The sequence below is a fragment of the Oryctolagus cuniculus genome, chromosome 7 (assembly GCF_051225735.1).
Source record: "Oryctolagus cuniculus isolate XC-2025 breed Fujian yellow rabbit chromosome 7, ASM5122573v1, whole genome shotgun sequence".
Taxonomy (NCBI): Eukaryota; Metazoa; Chordata; class Mammalia; order Lagomorpha; family Leporidae; genus Oryctolagus; species Oryctolagus cuniculus.
The window spans coordinates 48,049,775-48,072,888 of record NC_142873.1 but is presented as its reverse complement, the minus strand read 5'-3'; the positions used below and the strand labels follow the sequence as shown (position 1 = coordinate 48,072,888).

General features: G+C 48.7%; 1 protein-coding gene and 1 long non-coding RNA gene across 3 annotated transcripts; both read left to right on the top strand.

Moving 5' to 3' along the window:
- Positions 1 to 3,065: 3,065 nt before the first annotated feature.
- On the top strand, positions 3,066 to 23,033 carry TARS2 (threonyl-tRNA synthetase 2, mitochondrial). Of its 2 annotated transcripts, none has more exons than XR_016210626.1 (19): positions 3,066 to 3,201; positions 7,132 to 8,461; positions 8,770 to 8,966; positions 9,268 to 9,391; positions 11,963 to 12,087; positions 12,517 to 12,634; positions 12,759 to 12,823; positions 13,355 to 13,433; positions 14,282 to 14,428; positions 14,563 to 14,661; positions 14,935 to 15,152; positions 15,679 to 15,817; positions 16,024 to 16,161; positions 16,333 to 16,410; positions 19,734 to 19,834; positions 20,042 to 20,143; positions 20,318 to 20,390; positions 21,649 to 21,763; positions 22,678 to 23,033. XR_016210626.1 is itself a non-coding variant. In XM_002715592.6 (19 exons), exons 2-19 carry the CDS (start codon positions 8,396 to 8,398, stop codon positions 22,824 to 22,826), a joined length of 2,157 nt encoding a protein of 718 aa, XP_002715638.2. In that variant the 5' UTR covers positions 3,066 to 3,201; positions 7,132 to 8,395; the 3' UTR covers positions 22,827 to 23,033. The 2 variants fall into 2 exon arrangements, 1 of the variants encoding a protein (XP_002715638.2); XM_002715592.6 differs by having other exon boundaries at positions 15,655 to 15,817.
- Positions 20,714 to 21,358, top strand: LOC149125525 (uncharacterized). Its single transcript, XR_016210631.1, has 2 exons — positions 20,714 to 20,838; positions 21,122 to 21,358. It is a non-coding gene; the product is annotated as an uncharacterized LOC149125525 (long non-coding RNA).
- Positions 23,034 to 23,114: the final 81 nt, after the last annotated feature.

Sequence of the window (23,114 nt, the reverse complement as noted above, 5' to 3'; positions counted from 1 at the left end):
CACTTGCAATGTTGGGCTTGATTTACCATGTAGTCTACGGAAGGATTCCTGTCCCCTTCTCTCTCCAGCTGAGAAACTGCTGTAACCAGGGCTTGGGCCCTGCTGACAGCCAAGAAGTTGCAAGGAAGAGGGGAAGACCTTGAGCCTGTCAAGTTCATTTCTTTTGTTTTTCAAGGCACGTTGAAGTTGAATTCTTTACCCTTCTAAAATCTTAATTTTTTCTTTTCTTAAGTCAGCCTCTTACTCTTATGTACTATCAGGCAATACAAGCCTCATTCTGTCCTGGTAGAAATTTTTCTCTTTGTCCTGGAATGAGAGAGGAGGCCAGTTATAATTTCAAACAAGGAATGACTACAGTATGTGGAGTTAGGGAAAGAACCATTAATTATGCGATGTGATATGACTTGCCTATCCTTTGTAAACAGGAAAGAGTAGAAAGCGTTTTGAGACTTTCACACATATTGCACCACCCTCTAGCCTCCTGCTTTTTCTCCCTCAGTTTTCATTCCTACTTTGGCTAGAAAGTCAGTCACTGTGATGGGCAGTTGATTCAAAGGTGCAACTGAACTATCCCTACAGTTTCTCATATAAGAAGTGGACATAGTTTTACCATGGTGCCTCCCTAATGCATTACTTGTTAGTGGTTTTCAGCGACGTTAACTAATAGAGAAAAGAAAACATTTATCTTTATCTTCCTTTTCCCTTGCCTCAGTCCTGTGTCGTCGTACCCCCCCCCCCCCGCCATGCCCACCCCATTGCTGGGATTTCAGACGAGATACTTATGTTAGCCCTCTTCAGAGGCAGCTGAGTATTGCCACCTGCACCTTTGCAGGGCAACCAGAGGCCCTGCTGAGTGCACTGTGCCCTACCCTGCCAACTGCAGCCTGCCACACTTCAAGGCTCCCAGCCCCGAGCAGTAGGGAAGGTTTCTGCTCTTAGTCGATGTACACAACAGGGGTGTGCGTTCCTTCTCCTGGACTGGAAGGCTTGTTTGTATTTCTACAGCTAGTGCTGGGGAAGAAGACAAGCACTGTACTTGTACTGTTTGTTTCTAGGGAATGCTGAAAAGCCAATACCGCTCTACTCAACACTGTTTGCATACAGTGTTTTACTCCGTGGTTCACACTCATAATCTACAACTGAATAAGTAAAAGTATGTTTTGAGTTTCTGAGGGAATCCTAGCGAGTTTGATGTATTTTTCTGCCAAGTTAATGTGGAGCTAACAGCAGGAGTCACGGGAGTTGCTTGGGGTTCATCTAGCAGAATATGAAAGTTGAGGGAGGGTGTGCAATGTAGTGACAGGTGATTCTTTGTATAAACTTGCTTTTCAGAGAAAGAGCAGCTTAAAACGGGTATGCAGCATAGCTTGGGAGTTTTTGTGTAATTTATCCGTGTTACTGATGGGAACTCACCGTGTGTTCTGTGATTAGGATGCTGCAAGTCTCCGAATGCATATGTGGTCTTCCTTTGACCCTCTCAGGCCTCTCTGCCCTGTGGCTCTCCCTACAGAAATGCATGATACCATGATCTTGTGTGGGGGATGGGGTACATAGTGTAGCAAAGCAAAGGAAGTATAGTTATATTGAGTCCTATGACATTTGTTTAGGGAAAAACGTGAGACACAGAGTGGGGTGGAGGGTGGGGGGGTTCTATTTGACTTTCAGAACTGAAATAGATTTTAATTTTGCAGAAATTAAGTGGGTGGTTTTTCATCCTAGTTAAAGAATGTGAATTATTTCTGCTGCTCTTGTTTAAGCTAAAAGTAGTGTTTACTTGGAAAGGCTCTCTGACCATTTGGTTTTACCAGGAAATGTGGGGATGTCAGGAACTGGCGTCCTGGATGCTGGGGCAGGGTAACCGTCCTCACAAGTGTGGTGGCTGATACACGAAAGGAAAACTTTGTTGTACACTTGAAAAGGTGGACCCAGGGGGTTGTTTGTTTTTTTTTTTTTCTTTTTTAATGTGTGTATGTGTGTGTGAGGTGTTTTCATTTTTTTTTTTTTTTAAGCCACAAAATCCTCAGTGTGTTTATTTCAGGATGGAAGTGAGGATTTGTATGAAACTGTCAGCTATTCATTTTAAGGAAATCTTTCTACAGCAGTCAATGACGATGACAATGTATATATGTGATATAGTGACACAAAAAAAGACAGTTCTGGTATTCATAATATGAAAGGGGTTTTATTCTCTCTGTGTCTGTGATTTAAAACTCCGTGACCATGCTCTGACTTTTGTATTTCAACCTGAGTTAAAAAAATAAACAAGATATTTTTTAAAGAAAGCATAGCATAGTGTGTCTTGGCGAGGCATGATTCATGGGAAAGCAGAATGTGAGTTGTTGTTACTGAGGTCCTTGGTGCCCACTGTAAAATCACAGACCGAGGATCGGCGGGGTCATGAGGACACTGGCACCACTTACACTCAGTGAAGCAGTGTCAGAAACAGGGCTCTCTGGGATTCTGTAAGAGTTCCTTCTTCAGCCTGCTGAGAGCTTTCCCTGCTGCCCTCTGCTCTCCCCCAAGTCAAGAGTAAATAGCGCTTGGTTTGATTCCAGGGAGGGTGAAGTGAGCAGAGTAGGGCTTTTATCCTTTCTGAAACCAGGAATACAATGTGTGATATACATGGTACAGAAAACCTATCTAGATAATGTGAATATGCTAAACTTCCTAACTGCAAGATAGTCACTATCCTGAAATTACCGGTTCATGCAGAATTAAGCTGAAGCTGATATTGTTTTGAAGCCGCTGTAAATTACTGCTTCTCCCCCTCCCATTTTTTCCTTTTTTCTTTAATGAGTGGGGGTGCCTGTTAAGATTAAAATTAGATATGTTGGATTGATATTCTCACGTGTTCAGTGTGGAAGCAAAACAAGTACATGCTTTAGAGGCAACAGCAAATCCTTTTTTGAAATGTGTATTAACATCATTTAATAAAATAACTAGTTCTAAAGGTTTGACATTTTTCTTTGAGACGGGCTTTGATCAAGGGCCCCTGGCTTCACTGGTGAGTGCACATAGGAAGGAACCTGTCCAGGACCTGAAACTGCTGCTGTATGGAACAGGCCCAGGGTTGGAAAACCGGAAGCTTCTCCAGTGAAGACCCCACATGACTGTCCAGGGCTGAAGGTGGAACCAACTACAGAACGCAGAGGAAAAGCCTGGCTGTGTCTCTGAAGATTATATTCACTTTTGGCCTAAAGGGTATGTGGGAGGAGGGAGAGTGGTGAGTGTCCCTGCACGTTCCTGAGGCGCACTCAGAACGTAGCCCACCTGTCTGTCCCTCCCTCCCTCGTGACCACTTGCACTTTACTCTCTTGCAGCCATTCCTCTTTTCTTTAATCTCCTTGTCCCCAGTATTTTGTTTTCCAGTTTAATAAAGTATGGTCGTCTTTGTTGTGTGGTTGACTCTCCCCCGCCCCCCACGCTGATCTTGTCCAGCTGTGCCCTTTGACTTGCGCACTTAATGTCGCTGAAGGCAATCTGAGCCTCTGAGATCTTCATGGACTTGTGGGTTTTTTGTTTGATCCTTTGTGTAATTGAATTTTGGAAAGAGATGATGGGTGGGGCGGGATCAAGATGTTCAGGGAGTGGTTGGTGACGAAAGGGATATAGTGTATAGATAGTCACTTGTGTGTGTCTTCAAAAAGTTGCACAATTGTGAGACAAACATTTTTAAAGGAAGCATGGACTAGGGGGGAAGGCGTGGTAAGGAGTCCCCCAAGGCCTATTCATTCCCGCACCTACCCTTCTTACCATATATTGGCAATCTGCCGTGCAGAAACCACACTTAACCCTTCCCTCTCACCCCGTTCTTTTCCATAATCCAGTGAGGCTGAATAGGTGGAATGTTGGCTTTAAGGGTTGCAGCAGAGTAGTCTGTATCTGAGCCAGGCCTGGTCACTGGCAGAGTAGAAGACTCTAAATAGCAGCCTTGATTGCACGAAGCTGGTCCCTGTGTCACTGGATACTTAAGAAATAGCAGCAGCCTAGGCTCACAGCTGACAGGGAGGGTGCACCACCATGCTGGCTGCCCTCTCTCGTCCACCCAGTTCCTCTCTACCCCTGAGGAAGCAACACCTTTGGGGCTCTCAGTGTCCTTTCTGGGCATGTTAATGGAAACACATAACTCCTTCCACCTAGGTGGCTCTAAGTAAGCCAGTCATGTTTAGCAGGAATGAGTTAGCCCCTCATGTATGTAGACAGTAATACAAACACCATCAGAATGGGTTTTGGGGTATTGGGGCGTTTCTCATACTTGTTTATGAGTAACTACACAAGTCTGGTCAGCTGCTGTTCACAATTGCTACGTAATAACTCATCGAGGCTGCACAGGCGACTTGGATAAGGGACGCCATTAAGAGATACCAGCTCTTAGGTAAACATCCTGTTCCCCTTCTTGTGGAAGGCAGCTGCTTTAAAAGAGAAGAGCAAATGCAATGACAAGATACCAGGGTTAAGTTCTGATGAGCTGCTGGGAGAGGAAAGGAGAAACCTGCTTAGTTCCAAGTTTGAGGGCATGGGGATAAGGTGGCTGACAGCTGTTCAGAACTCGGTAATTGCAGTCCCCTTATGATTCCACTTTTTTCTTGTCCTTTGTTTTAACCTAGGCAAGAGAAGTTGAGAGGAAAGATGTGGGTGGAGGGGCTGGTGAGCTCTGCAATGACAAACACAAATAGAAGCTGCAGTTTTGTGTTTGACTCAAAAGGGTGTTGGCTGTAGTCCACCCTGGACCTGTTTGGGTTCATAGCAAGTTAGGTGTTCCAGTGAATTTACTTCCTTCATCAGGTCTATTGTATCTGTTTTATTTCTGAGGGTTATTCCGGTCCTTTGCCACATAATGTGTGTAAACAAAAGGCTTGAAACATGTAGGTATTTCTTGGGTTATTTCAGTAAGAACAGATAGAAATAGGCACAGTGTCTGGTTCCATCAGTTTCACCACCATCCCCCCCACCTCCCGCTAGGAGTCCTTTAAACCTGACAGCCCTCTGGGTGGCCAAGGTCAGTCGGTGTTGGTAAAGGCTGAATTTGAAATTTTGGTTATTGAGGAGCCAGCTTTACCTGTGTGCTTCCTTCTGTACATATGTCCAGCACCTCTCTTGTTTTTGTAGAGTACTTTGCTGTTTGGTTTTTACTTTAGCATGGAGACTAAATTGATACTTCCTTGCACTGGCTCCTGTGTTTGGGGAGTTCCTTATCTTTCCCCTGGTCTCCACACAATCAGGATTAAGTGCAGGGGTCAGTGTCTCCTTTCTTTTCTCCAGACTCAAGAGATGTCTTGGGGGAAGGGAAATCATCAGAAAATTTTTCAGGTGAGCCTAAGGTTTTGTTCTCAAAGCCAAAATCCATTATATACACCCATGCCCTGTGCAGTCAGCGATTTTGGCTGGATTTTCTCTACCACTGTGGCATTTTAAAGTTAAAAGCTCAGTTCCATCCTAGATCTTGCAGTTATAATGCTAAGTCAAAACAGTTTTAAGCAAATCTAACCTCAGTACCACCTGCTGTACCTTTTTAACTATTTAGCTACTTTAGGCCTCAAAAGCATTTTAAGGCAGTGACAAATACCTTCTATATTATCTTTCAAATTTCTCCTTTTTACCTCCAATATTCCCTACCTCCAGTGCAGGGAAATATGTAGACTTGGAGATGTGCTGTGATTGTATTGACAAATGGAAAATGTATTTGGCCTTCACTGGGGAGTATTCCTTTTTTTTTTTTTTTTTTTTTTAAGATTTATTTATGTATTTGAAAGGCAGAGAGAGAGAAGTCTTCCATTTGCTGGTTCACTCCCAGATTGCCACAATGGCTGGAGCTTCCTCCAGGTCTCCCACACAAGTGCAGGGGCCCAAGGAGTTGGGCCATCTTCTGCTTTCCCAGGCCACAGCAGAGAGCTGGATCAGAAGTGGAGCAGCCAGGACTCGAACCGGCGCCCATATGGATGCTGGCACTGCAGGCAGTAGCTTTACCCACTATACCACAGCGCCAGCCCCTGGGAGTATTCTTATATATAACTTAAAGCTATAAAAAATACCTTCTCACCCAAGGCTTTAGCCAACTTGGATGTCTACTGTAAAAATGAGCCCTAAAATTTGACTACAGGTCTAGCATTCCCTTTAGTGAGAATTCCCTTTTCTTTATGCCTCTGTGAAAATATAACAGCATTTCCTTCCTGCTGCATTTTCTTTAACCTTAGACCAGTAGGGAAATGTTGGAAGAAGCCTCTTGGCTTTTTATTGGAGGCCGATGCTTCATCCTATGTTAAAGGGCTCTGACCACAAGTATCTGAGTCGTGCACCCCAGAAAGGGTAAGGGTTCAGTATAAGGCATCATAGCGCCTGACCCCTGAGAGGCAGTACCACACCGCACAAACAATACAGGCTTTGGCTTCTCTGAAGCTTGTTTGCCATTTTAGCCTGGGATAGCTACTAAACAGAGTTCTAGGAATTAAATAAGATAGTGAAACCGTAGCACTAGGCACATAGTGGGTGTTCACTGGTATTTTGGCAGGTGAGGGGGAGCAATGACAGTTTAAGGCTATTTCCCAGGCAGGTTAACGGGTTAAATTCCCTGAGGCTGAGGCATTTGCGTGTCAGCAGAAGTACCTGTTAATTACCGAATATGCCTTAGCTAGTTCTTGCTTGCTACAAGTGGTGGGACGGAGTCATTCTGACATTCCTTCCTCCTTCCACTGCAACACAAGTTACAGGTGATGTCGCTGATTGGCATCTCAGCACCCTGCTCAGTGCAATGCACACAGTAAGCAGTCATCAATAATGTTTGAGGGATGAGTGTAGGGAGCTGCTGTCTCAGGGCATCCTGTTTATCCCACCGTCTGGGAACTATCCCAATGAGAGGACAAGGTAAAACCATTAAAGAAAATGTGTCCTTCGGAGCCTTGATCAATTCAGTGACTGTAATTTCAGTATTTAGTGAGCATCAGCAACCTTGATGCCTTCCATGAAACACTCCCTGTCTCTCTCAGTGCAGAGCCATGAGAAAAGTTCTACCTGTCATCACCCTTTCTGAATGCTATTTTAAAATTCTTAACTGCCTTCTCAACACATACACACACACACACCAGTAATCTTCCTCTCCCACAGTCTTGTCTCGTCTCTCTCTCTTTATTTCAGGGTGTTAACATGTCAGAAGATGGAGCCAAGACCCAGAGCGGTGCCTGTGACTCAGATCAGCTACCCTCCCCAGACAGCACCTTCGGCCTTTCTGGAAACCTAGATTAAACAGTTTTCTCTGACAGCTCTTCCTCCACAACCCTTGATTTCATCACCACTGAAACTTGAAAACCAGCTCTAAGCATCCCCACCCCCCAGGTGAGGGGACTTTCGGGAATTACTGAGCACCCTGAAGCTGCCCCAAGACCAGTCCCCTTTTAATAGTTTACAAGTCTGGCTGTGTTTCCATTTTTCCTGTTTAAAATGAATCAAGATATACCTGGCCCTGGGTCCTATTTGCAACAAGGAGAGGGAAGGGAAGGAGTAAAGGAAGTTGAGAGCTGTGATGGAAATGAGAGGCAAAGCAGGAAGCAGAGGGCTAAGTCCTCAGACGCCCTTTCTGGGGCGAGGGAGGGTATGCTGGGAATGAAGTCCATTACTAGACAAAGTAGAAGACTTGGGAGCCAGCATCATGACTACTGTTGGACCTTAAATCATTTACCTTCCCTGACATCAGATTCTTTCTAAGACCCAAGGGCCTCTGAGGTCCCTCGTAAGCACCATGACTATGTAGACTCCCCAGAATTGACCTCTGTAGATTCTTTTCTGTTGCAAAAACTTCTTGCTCATATACCACTCACTGTGCTAGATGATTTACATAAAATTAACCTTTACTCTTGGGAATGGGTCTATTATATTTTGTAGATGAGAAACTTGAGGCTTAGAGAAATTAAACAATTTACCCAGAATCACACAGTTCATGGCAGATCAGGATTTACACTCGGTCTTTCAGGTTCCATTGGCTATGCTTACAACAGTTTTCTACCTGCCTAAAGGACTTTGTACTAAAATTTCTATGGTTAAAAGGAAATTACTACCACTTGCAGCCTTTTTCTTCCGCTCCCGCTCAAGAATTTTCCTGCCCTGGTGCTCAAAGCCGCAGGACAACTTATTTGCTGTTCTGGGGTTTCAGCTAAAATGCCGCGGGTTTCCGGACTGCAGGTGTGTGTAACAGCTTCTGTCTTCCGGCCTGTCGGAACCAGTTAGCCGCTAGTCGCGCTGTGTGGGGGGCGTATTTCTTCGGAGTTCCTAGGGGTGGTGTCCTATTAGAGTGGCAGCTGCTGTGGCCAATAGAAAGGGAAATTGTTGGACCAGAAGCCAATGAGGAATCTGGCGCAGGAGAAGGAGCGATAATCTGAGGATGTAGGTACAGATTTGAAGAAACATGGGGTTGTGTCAGAGATGGCGGCGGCTTCGGCTCCTAGGGTTACAAGCTAGCGGGCTACGCACAGTACGTGAGATACCCAAGAGTTTCGAACCGCATTGGGCCTAGCCTCACAGCACTTCTCCCTCCATCCCCGAGTCCCAGGACTGGGCTACCTGACTAGCCCTAAACTCGCCATCTGCTTCTCCAGTCAGCGACCAGGGGCACGCAGAGCCCTGTAGGGCCCCCAGCCTACGGCCTGTGTCACCCAGTCCCCTTAAAGACTAGGGATTAGGACCAAGGCCGCTGAAATATCCCCTAGAATCACCATCCCCGGTCCCAACAAGGGACGATGGGACCTGAGTTGCCTACTGCTAACCTGTCTTTCCCTCCAGGCAGCTGTGCCGACCCCACCACCCTGGTTGACAGAGAGGCTTGGCCTTTTTGAGGAGCTGTGGGCTGTTCAGGTAAAGAAGCTAGCAAGCAAGGCACAGAAGGAATCCAGGACTATTAAAATATCGCTTCCTGGAGGACAGAAAGTGGATGCGGTAGCGTGGAACACAACCCCTTACCAGCTTGCCCAGCAGATCAGGTACCAGGCCCTTCCTGTGCCTACAAGGATTACCCTCTGCCCTTACTACCTCTGTGCACGAGCAGGGAAAGAATGTGGTCTTCGTGCTTCTGTTTCATCCCTATCAACATGATCTTCCCTGAGGATTTGTTTTAGCAGCACTGATGTCAGAATCTCTGCCTGTCCTCCATTGTCTATTGGGGGAAGAAATGATAGTTGAACTCTCCCTTTTGCAAGTGTTGGGTTCCTGAGCGGTTAGTCCCGGTTTCCCCTGTGGATTGTCACCCTGTCTTTCTCTTCATCTCCACCTGCGCTGCTGAAGTTCTACGCTGGCAGACACTGCAGTGGCGGCTCAAGTGAACGGAGAACTTTACGATCTGGAGCGGCCCTTGGAGACGGATTCTGACCTCAGATTTCTAACATTCGATTCCCCAGAGGGGAAAGCGGTAAGTTATCTTCTTTATTAGGAATATAGGGCTACTGAGCTAAGAGATACTTAGGCAGGAAATTCTAATGTTTATTTCTTTTGCCTCAATTTCCCCACTTGCTTTTGGGGGGGAGACCTACTACTGACTATGGTGTATTTTAACTGTTCCTGCCTAAGCTGGAAATTTAAGCAAACATTTGTGCTAAGGAAAGGGAGAGAGAATACATTGAAAACAAAAATATAATTTGCCAATTCAGCCTGCTTGGATATTGAGCACATACATTATAAGTATACATTATAAGTTATAATACATTATACATTATAAGTCATCCTTACTACACATTTAATTCTTTTAAAAAAAAGGATTTTATTATGTATTTATTTGAGAGGTAGAGTTACAGACAGTGAGAGGGAGAGACAGAGAGAAAGGTCTTCCTCCCTTTGGTTCACTCCTCAGATGGCCGCAACGGCCGGAGCTGCGCCGATCCAAAGCCAGGAGCCAGGAGCTTCTTCCTGGTCTCCCATGTGGGTGGAGGGGCCCAAGCACCTGGGCCATCCTCCACTGCCCTCCCGGGCCACAGCAGAGAGCTGGATTGGAAGAGGAGCAGCTGGGACTAGAACCGGTGCCCGTATGGGATGCCGGTGCTGCAGGCGGAGGATTAACCTATTATGCCATGGCGCCGGCCCCACTACACATTTAATTCTAACATGGCTTCCACAACCAAGCACACAATCTGACCATCTCCCCACTTTGTCCTCTTCTTGTCAATTCAGGTAACAAAGATCTTGTCGATGCAGATCCTGGAAACATGGAGTTCTCTTGTCATTTGTGTATAGATAGTGATCAAATCCTAGAGGAGTGCTTGCATCACACTAGGTTCCTGGGTTGCAAAAAATAGAATTAAAAAACCAAATTGATTTCTAAAGAACCCCTGTCTTAAAGAAAGAGATTATGAGATCGGCACTGTGGCACAGCAGGTTAAGCCACCACTTATAACACCACTTATAACTGCTCCCTGCTAATGCACCTGGAACACAGTGGAAAGTGGCCCCTGACACCTACACTTTTTTTTTTTTTTATTTCATTCATTTATTTGAAAGGCAGAGAGAGAGAGAGGTCTTCCATCTGCTGATTCACTCCCCATAGGGCCATAATGGCCAGAGCGCTGCCAGTCTGAAGCCAGGAGCTTATTCTGGGTCTCCCACACAGGTTGCAGGGGCCCAAGGGCTTGGGCCATCTTCTGCTTTCCCAGGCCAAGCAGAGAGCTGGATCAGAAGTGGAGCGGCTGGGACTCAAACCGGTGCCCATGTGGGTTGCCAGCACTGCAGACAGTGGCTTTACCCGCTGCACCACAGCGCCAGCCTCAAGGCTCCTGGCTTTCACCCAACCCAGCCATGGTGGTTGTAGCCATTTGGGGTGTGAATCAGTAAATGGAGAAGCTCAGTCTCTCTCTCTCTTACTCTCCCTTTCAAATAATTTTTTTTTTTTAAGATAGTTTAATGGGGCCAGCGCTGTGGCACAACAGGTTAAAGCCCTGCCTAAAGTGCCAGCATCCTATATGGGCGCCGGTTCAAGACCTGGCTGCTTCACTTCCAATCCAGCTCCCTCCTATGGCCTGGGAAAGCAGGAGAAGATGGCCCAAACATTTGGGCCCCTGAGCCTGCGTGGGAGACCCAGAGGAAGCTCCTGGCTCCTGGCTCCTGGCTCCTGATCAACGCAGCTCTGGCCGTTGTGGCCAATTAGGGAGTGAACCAGCAGATGAAAGACCGCTCTCTTTCTCTCTCTCTCTGCCTCTCCTTCTTTCTGTGTAACTCTTTCAAATAAGTAAATAAATCTTAAAAAAAAAAAAAAAAAAGACTTTGGCCGGCGCCGTGGCTCACTAGGCTAATCCTCCACCTGGCACCCTGGGTTCTAGTCCCGGTTAGGGCGCCGGATTCTGTCCCGGTTGCCCCTCTTCCAGTCCAGCTCTCTGCTGTGGCCCTGGAGGGCAGTGGAGGATGGCCCAAGTCCTTGGGCCCTGTACCCGGATGGGAGACCGGGAGGAAGCACCTGGCTCCTGGCTTCGGATTGGCGCAGCACGCCGGCCATACCGGCCATTTGGGGGGTGAACCAATGGAAGGAAGACTTTCTCTTCTGTCTCTCTCTCTCACTCATTGTCTAACTCTGCCTGTGGGGGAAAAAAAAAAAAGAAGTGAACAATATTCCTTAGAGAAAAAAAAAAAGACAATTTACTGAAACCCTGGAAGATTATAGGAGCAACCAAAGATGACTCATGGCCTCCTACTTCTGTTTTCCAGTTCTGTTTTTGGGTAATGGGAAGCAACACACATCAAAGGGTGGGGCTGGTGCTTTTGTGTGCTGAAAGAAGAAAGGACTCCAGCCTCCTGCGTTCTTTTCTACTCGGTCTTTGGTTTTCCTTTTAACCATTTTTGCTGTTGAGTGGTCACTCTCAAGGTGTAAGTTCTCCATTTTGTGGTGGTGGTGCATCCTGGAAGGACCGTTCTGGTGTTCCCATCAGCCTCTCCGAAGAAAGGGTCAGAGATGTAGGCACTAAGTAGGAAACTCATGAATTCCTTTTTGTGAATCCAGGTGTTCTGGCACTCCAGCACCCATGTCCTGGGGGCAGCTGCGGAACAGTTCCTGGGTGCTGTTCTTTGCCGAGGCCCAAGTACCGAATGTGGCTTTTACCATGATTTCTTCCTGGGCAAGGAGCGGTGAGTAGTGTAAGGAAGGAGGAGAGTGATCCTGTGTGGTTTCTACAGTTTGGAGGATAAAGCTGGGGGAGGCCCCTCCCAAGCCTCAGTCATGACATTGGTGCCACCTTCTCCATGGTGCCGTGTGCGAGTCCCTCCTCTTCTGTCTTAGCTGGACTTGAAAGTTACCTTCTCCAGCCTCCATCAGTCCTGCACACTTTACTTCCCACCGTTGCTATTGTTCTAATTTTATCTGCCCAGACTTCCTGCACTCAACTTTGGTCTTCCTCTGTAGAGCTTCTCCTCCAGTTGTAAAATCTGTACCTGAATTCTTTCTCACGTTTTCTCTGGGTTTGTCTGACATTGCCAGTACTTCAGGACTTTTCCTGGAGGTGTCACCAGGTGATGTTTCTTAAGAGGCTGCGAACCAGCCAACTCTGCTCTTGGCAGGACAGTCCAGGGCTCTGAGCTGCCTGTTTTGGAGCGAATTTGCCAGGAATTTGCCGCCAGTGCTCAGCCTTTTCGGAGGCTGGAAGCTTCCCGGGATCAGCTTCGCCAGCTCTTCAAGGTGAGGTGGAGATGCATGATTTTGGGGGGAAGATCCAGAGGCTGGAGGGAAACGGTGGCTTTCTCCCAAGATATCTTTGTGGGAATAGACATTTGTCTTCATTCTGCTTTTTGCCACCTTCCAGGACAACCCCTTCAAGCTTCATGTGATTGAGGAGAAAGTAACAGGTCCGCAAGCAACAGTGTACGGGTGAGAGTTGTCAAGATTAAGGGAAATGAGAGTTGGCGTTGTGGCACAGCAGGTTTGATGGTTCGAGTCCCGGCTGCTCCACTTCCGATCCAGCTCCCAGCTAATGTGCCTGGGAAAGCAGCAGAAGATGGCCCAAGTATATGGACCCCTGCCATCCATGTAGGAAACCTGGATGGAGTTCCAGGCTCCTGGCTTCAGCCAGGCCATTGGAGCCATTTGGGGATGGAAAATCTCTTTTGCTCTGGCTCTCCCTCTCTTTGTCACTGTGCCTTTCAAATACATAGAAATAAATTTTGAAAAGATTAAGGGAAGTGGGGAGGCAGGGGGTGGGGGCACCGAAGCAGTCAGAACAGACACAAGGGAAGGGAGAGAAGAGGTAGTCTTGCTCCAGAAGGAGAAATGGGCACAGAATTGATTTCTTTCTGTCTTTGCTTACTCTGTAGAACAGTGAGTCAAGTAAAGGCCATGAGAGGGAGAAAACTAGAGACTCAAGAATCTGGATCCAACTAACCAGCCTCTTTCTTTTCCCAGGTGTGGCACGTTGGTTGATCTCTGCCGGGGCCCCCACCTTCGGCATACGGGGCAGATTGGAGAAATAAAGCTGCTGACGGTCAGTGATGAGGCCACAGTTAGGTTGGGCCTCCTGTTTTCACTGCAGTGAGCAGGGGCATGAGAAGGACGTCCTCTCAGCCCCCCCTCCACTCCGATAGCTAAGGAGGGAATCCAGAAGGAGAAAGATACTTAGTTCCCAGTTCTACAAACCCCCAGTTTGATGGCAAGTACTGAACACTCTGCCAGCCAGTTGGAGTTCCCTAGACTGACGTCAGTGTTAAGAGAGATGGAGCAGGAGGGCGGAGGCAGGCATCTATAAAACAAGGCTTTTTCTTGTCTTACCGGTAAATCCACATCAAAGTGGCAATGAAAACCAAATAACATGGGAGAAAGTGTTTAAAGGAGAGTGCTGTAAAATGCAGGCTGTTTCTTATTAGTCCTGTTATTAACGGAAGGAGCAAGCTGAGGCATTTGGATTTCATGTGGCCAAGAATGGATATGATGTAGAAGATTTTGATTATTTCAGCTGCTGTCTGGGATAGTGATATGGGGATGGACAGACTGACATTTGACCAGAGCTTAGTCCCCGATGCAGTCACTGATTGGGGGGAGGGAACTAAGTATGGGGTACTGGTAGGGCCGTGGTAGTGAGTATGGGAACAGAAGGAGGTAACAAGCTGAGGTGTGGCTTATGTAGGCATCAAGAGTCAGACAACGCCAGGGTTGTAAATGTGGCCAGGACGGGTCTTATTCATCCTGCTAGTGGTGACACTGGGAAACCAGTGAGAGAGATGAGGTGGCCTGTCCATGCTGTTTACACGGAAAGCATCGTGTGAGGCCTGAAAGAGAAGTCGGGTGCCTCTGGTGCTCCTCATGTTCCCTTGGATTCCCTCTGTCCTCCCACAGAACTCGTCCTCCTTATGGAGGTCTTCGGGGCTCCCAGAAACACTGCAGAGGGTGTCAGGGATTTCCTTCCCCACCACAGCGTTGCTGAGGGCCTGGGAGGCGTGGAGGGAGCAAGCAGAGTTGCGGGACCACCGGCGCATTGGGAAGGTAGGGAGATGGGGAGAGAGGAGGGATGGTGAGGAGGGTTGCGAGTGTCGTGAAGTTGGAAGCAGACGGAGCTGAACAGACTGAGCAGCTCTGCCTTCTGCCCCTGAAGTGATCACCACCATCCCTGACCCCAGGAACAGGAGCTCTTCTTCTTCCATGAACTCAGCCCCGGGAGCTGCTTCTTCCTGCCACGAGGGACAAGGGTGTATAATGCACTGGTGGCTTTTATCAGGGTAAGAGGGGCCCAAGTCCGAGGGGAAAGAAGACCAGAGAGGACTGAGAGTCTAAGAGAAGCCAAGGCATTTGAGTTAAAAGATGGGGATTGGAAGTGCAGCCATAAAATACCGAGTGTGACCTTTGGCCAAGTGCTACAGCTGAGTGGTCTGCAGTGGTATTTAGTCCGCTGTGGCTGACTGGCCTGAGGCCCTGGGAGAATCACACAGCTGCCCCCCCTGCCTGCTCTCCTTCCAGCCACCCTGACTTCCACATCTGACCCTTCTCTCCAGGCTGAGTATGCCCACCGCGGTTTCTCGGAAGTGAAAACCCCCACACTGTTTTCTACAAAACTCTGGGAAAAGTCAGGGCACTGGGAGCATTATAAGGAAGATATGTTTGCCTTGCAACCCTCGGATTCTGACAGCTCCGCCTGCTCCCAGAGTGACCACCCTACCAGGCGACCCCCCGACACACTCGCCCTCAAGCCCATGAATTGCCCTGCGCACTGGTGAGCTGGGAGCCAGGAGTCCTGGCTGCTCCTAGGTTTAGGGGTTACAGTCGGGTTGCTAGATATTAAGTCATGGAAAGGGTATTGCACTGCTTGGTTTGAATCTTGAATCTGCCCTCACTGTATCTAACCATGTGAGTTTGGGGAAGCTGTGGTACCTCTTTAGGTCTCAGTCTCCTTAACACATAACATCAGGGATTTGGGGTTACTCCCTAACATTCCTCTTTGAGCTCAGTACCACCACAGAACAGGGGTGCCATAAATCAGGTTAGCTTCTGTGTTACTAAGAAATTCACTTTTGAGCCAGGCGAGGCTTAGACAGCAGTGGATGGGTACAGTAGATGGGATTGACAGTGCTTGGTGGGGGACCTGCCATGGTGGGAAGGGTATTAGCTGATGCCATAGAGAAAGAAGGCAAGCAGATTGTCAGGGGTTAAGGGGTGGGCAAGCTTCAGTGACCGGTTCCCCCGAAGCCGTGATTCCTCCCTCACCCCCACCTCAGCCTGATGTTCGCCCACCGGCCCAGATCCTGGAGGGAGCTGCCCCTGCGACTGGCAGACTTCGGGGCCCTGCACCGGGCTGAGGCCTCTGGCAGTCTGGGGGGACTGACGCGGCTGCGGTGCTTCCAGCAGGACGATGCTCACATCTTCTGTGCACCAGATCAGGTGGCTCTGCCCCATTCCCACCGTAGCTTTGCAAGTCTCTAAGGCGCCCTGCAACCTGCCTGTGTATCCCCGACATCCCCAACCTCCACTGGCTTGCTGTCTGTCTGTACTGCACTCCAGCTGCATCCTGACACCTCTCTATTTTTGCCCTCTCTTGCCCCCCTAGACTACAACATGGCTCACCCACACTTATTTCTTACCCCTAGCTGGAGGCAGAGATCTACGGCTGTCTTGATTTTCTCCGTTCTGTCTATGCTGTCCTGGGCTTCTCCTTCCACCTGGCACTGTCCACTCGACCATCTGGCTTCCTGGGGGAGCCTTGCCTTTGGGACCAGGCTGAGCAGGTGAGTAGGAACCGGGGAAACACCGGCAGATAAACCACTCTCCAGTGGAAGGTGGTGGTCCTCAGACAGAGGTGTATGCTGAGGGGGTCATTTGCTGGGGCCTGGAGGGCTGTGTCACTCACAGCGTCTAAGGTGATCTGCATCTGCTCTCCTGCCTCATTCCTTCTAAAGCTCCTCCAACAGTCCCTGGAGGCATTCGGAGAACCCTGGGACCTCAGCCCTGGAGATGGCGCCTTCTATGGGCCTAAGGTGAGCCCTGGTTTTGGTTTTATTTACTCATTTTCTATTTCATTTTACTAAATGTCTACTACATGCAAAGAAATATTTTTAAACTGTGTAGGGCGTAAAGAAGAGCAGTAATTTCCAATCCTTGTGAGACTTGCATTCTCATGAAGGCAGTGGAAGACAGATCAGCCATGTCAGGCCTTGGATCCAAACTGTGTTATAGGTAGTAACAGCAAGTTCAAGGGCTTCACGTTACTTGGGAGGTCAGGAAGGGCTGCCTGCATCTTAATAATTGTTGGTCAAAGTTAAGAAATGTTGGGGCCAGTGCTGTGGTGAAGCGAGTAAAGCCACTGCCTGCAGTGCCAGCATCCCATATGGGTGCCACTTTGAGTCCCAGCTGTGCCACTTTCTAACCAGCTCTGTGCTGATGTGTCTGAGAAAGCAGTCCAAGCCCTTGGATCCCTGCACCTGTGTAGGAGACCTGGAAGAAGCTTCAGGCTCCTGGCTTTGGATCAATGTGGCTCTGGCTATTGCAGCCATTTAGGGAGTGAACCAGCGGATGGAAGACCTCTCTCTCTCTCTCTCTCTCTGCTTCTGCCTCTGCCTCTGCCTCTCTGTAGCTCTGCCTTCCAAACAATAAAATAAATCTTATATTAAAAAAAAAAGTTGAAGGCCGGCACCGTGGCTCAATAGGCTAATCCTCCACCTGCGGCGCCGGCACACTGGGTTCTAGTCCTGGTTGGGGCGCCGGATTCTGTCCCGGTTGCTCCTTCCTGTCCAGCTCTCTGCTGTGGCCCGGGAGTACTATGGAGGATGGCCCAGGACCTCGGGCCCTGCACCCACATGGGAGACCAGGAGGAAGCACCTGGCTCCTGGCTTCAGATCAGCATGTTGCGCTGGCCGTAGCGGCCATTGAGGGGTGAACCAATGGAAAAAGGAAGACCTTTCTCTCTGTCTCTGTCTCTCTCACTGTCCACTCTGCCTGTCAAAAAAATAAAAAATAAAAATAAATAAAAATAAAAAAGTTGAGTGTATTAGGAGAGATAAGGGTAGGCAGAGGGTAGGGTTGAAAACGTGTAGCAGGTTGGAATAAATGAAAAGTCACAATGAAAATGACTGAAAAGTATCTAATGGGTTCAATAAAAAGGCTGTTCAGTCTTGAAGGCTTTATTTATTTGAAAGTGTGACAGAGAGAGATAGCCAGAGAGATGTGTCATCTGCTGGTTCACCCCCCAATTTCCCACAATAGCCAGGACTGAGAAAGGCCAAAAACAGAAGCCGTGAACTCCATCCAGGTCTCCCGCATGGGTGGCAGGAACCAACATAGTTGCATCTGCTGCCTCGCAGATGCGTTAGCAGCGAGCTGGGTTGGAAGCAGTGGAGCTGGGACTCCAGCCAGGCATCCGAGTGGCAGCTTGACCTGTCACACCTACCCCAGGCTGTTAGGTGTTGAAGAACCATTTTTGGTAAAGTGAGGCCCTGGGGATGGATTCAGACAGAAGTAAATATGTATCCATAACTTTCGGCCTTTTTTTTTTTTTTTAAGATTTATTATTTATTTGAAAGGTGGAGGGAGAGACAAAAAAAAAAGAAACCTTCCATTTGCTGGTTCACTCTGCAGATGGTTACAGTTTCTAGATCTGGTCCAGGCCAAAGCCAGGAACCTGGAACTCCATCCTGGTCTCCCACAAAGGTGGCAAGGGCCCAGGCACTTGAGCCATCTTCCACAGGTCTCCCAGGTAGCTGGATTGGAAACATAGCAGCTGGGACTCAAACCCACCTCCAGTATGGGCTGCCAGCATCACAGGCAGCAGCTTAACCCTCTGCCCCAACACCAGCCCCAGAATTTTGACGCTCTTTATAAAGACAAAGGAGAGTAAGGTGTAGGTGGTCAAAAGAGATTTCTTGATGGGAGAAAGCTGGGAATGTGCAGATGCTCTGATGAGAGGAGCTCTCAGGAGAGCAGAAGCCGGAAGAGAAGAGCTTACAGGAGAAGGAAGTGGGGAGTTCTTGGGGAGCTTGGGCTGGATCCAGAGCTATCCATGGAAGGAACCACCTTTGCCATTGCACCAGGGCAGGAGGGAGAGCTGGGGGTAGGTAGATGTACAGAGGTTTATAGGAGTGGTGACAGAAAGTTAAGCATTTTTCCCATCCCATAATATCAGTTGTCTGAATTCTCCATTGAGGTAGGAGGCAGAATCATTTGCTGAGACAAGAGTGGAGGAGAGGAGAGTTGTCACTGAGGAGGTTGAAGAGAAAGATTATTCAAAAACTATCACATGAGCCATGTAGCCAAAACCATTTGGGTGCTCAGTAGCTGCTACACAGCGTGCTGGGATCACTTACTCAGGTACCACGTGTACTACTCGTTTTTAGCTCCCAAATGTCTATTTGAGCACAAGGTTATTTATTTAGCTGCTCAATAAGTAGTTGGTAAATGGAAATATTGATGAATAATGAAAATGAATTTTATTCATTTTTATCACTAATACAAGGCAAGGAAAATATTTTTCAGTTACTGAGAAGAAAAAAAATCAGAAAGGTTGAACAGTGTACTCAAGGTTATAGAGGAAGCAGTCAGTGATACAGTGTGTATTCTGTGAAATTGACCTAATTAATTGTTTGCTAAGAGACAAAAGAGAAAGCATGAAAATCCCTGAGGAGAACAGGGCAGAGAGCTGATGAGGGCAGCCAGAGGATTGCTGGCAGCAGCCAGGAACCTGTTGAGTCTCAAGACAGCGAGTGACTTCCTTGGTGGCATTGCTCTCTGCCTTCTCATCTGTGTGGTCTGTGACAAGTTGGGCAACACTAATTCTTGGCAGGACCAAGGAGCTAGAAAGCTAAGGTGTCAGGTTCTGGGGTCAGGTTTGGCCATGTGAATGTGACAGAACAATGAATGTTACAAGGGAACCAGAGAGTGCTCCCAGCTTCCGCGGGTAGAGAAGCGGGGGTGGGGGTGGGGGGGCTGTGGATGGGGAGCATAAAGCGGAGCTAAGGAACTTCTGTGCTGCAGAGCCAGGCTGTGGGACAGTAATCAGGGCCGAGCGTTTGATGGATGTCTCCGAGTTGCAGGCACTGGGGGAAGACTATGGGGCGAAGCGGGTGGCTGTAGTGTGGGTGGTGGTGAGGGTCTCTAAAATGAGGCACTCATGGAATTGAGAGGTTAGGATGTGGACCCCTACTATTAAAACACCACTGTTGGGTTAGGAGAGCTACTCAGATGAGAGGGTGTGAAGGAGCTGGGTCACGTGATTCTCCAAATAGCCTGGGACGTGCCTAGGTAGGTGGACGAGTGAGGTGGCACAATCATGGTCCTGGTTTCTCTCCTGCCCCATCTGTCTCCTCAGATTGATGTGCACCTTCGAGACGCCCTGGGTCGACCCCATCAGTGTGGGACAATCCAGCTTGACTTCCAGCTGCCCCTGAGATTTGACCTCCAATATAAGGGGTATAGAACCTTGCCCATCCCCCTTTCCCTTGACAGCCCATGGAATAGGTGAACAGCTCCCCCTCTGCCTTGGACCCTAAAAACTAAACCAAATCCTTCACACCCTCTGCTGCCAAAGCTGAACATTTTTTGAAAACTGGAAGGTGATCTTGAGTGCACAGTTTGTGACGCATCTGCCATTGTGTCTGTCCCCCTTTTCCCCCCAAGGCAGGCAGGCAACCTGGAGCGTCCAGTCCTCATTCACCGAGCAGTGCTCGGTTCTGTGGAAAGACTGCTGGGAGTTCTTGCAGAAAGCTGTGGAGGAAAATGGTGAGAACTCTGACCCTGATATCTGTCACGGCCTCACAGCAGAGAGTTCATGTCCAGATCCTGTCTCCCTTCTTAGCCCAGCCTCAGTTTCCTTCTCAGATCTGCTCCCTGCAGCCACAATTCTGACTAGAGCAGAAATTAATAATTTTCCCACCTCTGTTTTCTCTCAACCAGGCCACTGTGGCTGTCCCCGTTTCAAGTGGCGGTCATCCCGGTGGGGACCGAGCAGGAGGAATACGCTAGGGAGGTGAGGAGCTGAGGGGGGCGAGGGAGGGGCAAAGCAGGAAGTCTGGTGCCTGACACGAGGCAGGAAGAGGCAGGACGGGGCCGTGGAAGGGCATAGCCCTTGGAGCCGCAGAGCTGGGCTTCAGTTGCAGCTGTGCAGTATGCTGGAAATGCTGCATCTACAAAAATGAGACTGAGCTCTGCCTTGTAGAATGTGTGAACGTTAAACACAATCTAATGTTGCTGCTGCCGTGAGAGCTTTTGGCACACAAGTGAGCCTGGGTAAATGTTGGCTTGTTTTTCCATCCCTTTTTTAAAAATTGATTTATTTATTTATTTGAAAAGCAAAATGACAGAGGGTCATACAGAAAGAGAGAGATCTTCCATCCACTGGTTCATTTCCCAGATGGTTGCAACAGCCAAGGCTAGGCCAAAGCCAAGAGTCCGGAACTCTGTCCTGGCCTAACCAGGTGAGTGGCAGGGGCCCAGTACTTGGACCATCATTTGCTGCCCTCCCAGACACGTTAGCAGGAAGCTGGGTTAGAAACAGATCAGCTAGGACTCTAACCAGTGCTCTGATACGGGATGCTGATGTCCCAAGTGGCAGCACCAGCCCATTTTTCCTTTCTAAAGAGAATTGAGAATATGGACAGGGGCCAGCACTGTGGCGCAGCGGGTTAAAGCCCTGACCTGAAGCACCGGCATCCCACATGGGTGCCAGTTCTAGTCCCAGCTGCTCCTCTTCTGATCCAGCTCTCTGCTGTGGCCTGGGAAAGCAGTGGAAGATGGCCCAAGTCCTTGGGCCCCTGCACCCACATGGGAGACCCAGAAGAAGCTCCTGGCTCCTGGCTTCGGATCGGCGCAGCTTCGGCCATTGCAGCCATCTGGAGGGTGAACCAGCAGATGGAAGACCTCTCTCTCTGTCTCTACCTCTCTCCGTAACTGTCTTTCAAATAAATAAAATAAATCTTTAAAAAAAAAAAAAAAAAAGAGAGAGAGAGAATATGGACAGTACCAGAGTTGAGCAGCCAGTCAGGTAGAAGAGTAGCTAGAAGCAGGCAAAAGCCAGGGAATGACTGGGGGCTTATCTCACATAGGAAGCAGGCAAAAAGTTGGGGAGTGAAGCGGAGGCCTCGGCATAGAGGTGAGGTAGAGAATAGAGGTTATCAGGAAGAACTGTGGATGAGGGACAGATGGAGGTGGAGATGAGCAGTACCTGGCTGTTCTGGCTCTTGAACTTTCCCTTAAATTAACCTCCTGGCATCAAACTTCTGTCCCAGGTACAACAGACCCTGCAGGCTGCAGGACTGGCCAGCGACCTGGACACCGACCCTGGCCTGACCCTCAGTCGGAGAGTCCGTCGGGCCCAGCTTGCCCACTACAATTTCCAGTTTGGTGAGAGGGCCGGCTAGGGCTTCAGAGCCCCGGGTTCTGCCACCTTGCCCTCTGCAGTCCTTCTTTTGAGGCTGTTGAGTTTGGTTAGCTGCATATTTGGATTATCCAGGGCTCACTAGCTGTATAGGAAGCTGACTCATTTGGGCTGTGGGTTCCCTCACACCACCACTGCCACCACCTCTGACCCTGAGCACAGTTGTCCTGTTACTAACTCCACCCTGGCCCTTGGTGTCTGTTCAGGTAGTTAACCACGGGCACATACGAGGGAAAGGGAGAGCACGGGCTAACAAGGCAGTAATTAATTAGCCTTGTTTCTCCAGACCTGGATGGAGACCTCCCTGAGGGATGAGGAGAGAGACCTTCAGGAGAACATTCTAGCACGGCCTCGCTCCTGCTGCTCTCAGGGTCCAGAGTTTTGTCTTAAAGGCAAGGAACAGAAACTCCCCAGGCAGATTACCTGATTCTCTAGTTTTACACACACACACACACACACACACACACATATACACCCCACCTGCCAGCACCTAGAGCGAGCTGTTTGGCATTTGCTTCTGTGTGTTCCACTCTGCCATGGGCCCTCCCTCTAATGCCTCCCCTACCCGTTCACACGTACAGTTTCTCTCTGAATCTGCTTCGCTATCTGTTTGTCTTTCTCCTACTGAATCTAGTCTTTTTGGCCCATGGACTCCAGCCCAGAAATGATAAGGAGTAAAGACAAGCATTTCCTTATCTTCTCAGGATGAGCAGTAGACAAGAGCAGGCACGGCTAAATATAGCCGCTCTTGGAACCTGTCAGGGCTGTGCGCCCACCCTTCCTAAAGATTTGGGTCTTTTAAGTTTTTGCATAGCAAAAGGAAGTGACCGTGTGGATGAATTTACCCTGAAGTTTGCAACCTCCCTTCCTCTTCCTGCAGTGGTTGGCCGGAAAGAGCAAAGTAACAGGACAGTGAACGTTCGGACACGAGATAATCAGCGACTCGGTGAGCGAGGTCTCGCTGAGGCCACGAGGCGGCTGCTGGAGCTGCAGAACACTAGGGTCCCGAATGCTGAAGACATTTTCTGAGCCTTTGTGCAGAGATGAGACAGAGACCCGTGGGAGCCATCAGCCTCCCTGAACAGGCCAGGAGTCCCCTGGGAGCCTCAGAACTGGGTGTGTGCTCTCAAGAACAGAGACGTGCTTTGGGGACCTCACAGTGACGTGGGGAAGAAAGCTGTGGTTATTTGGGTATGAGGAGAAAAACTAAAAAATAAATAAATAAACTGGAAACCACTGGCTGTCTTCATCTGACTCCTGAGGGGCATAGAAGGGCCAGGCTGGGAGCTCCCTCCGAGAGCTTTCCTGTTCCCTCTG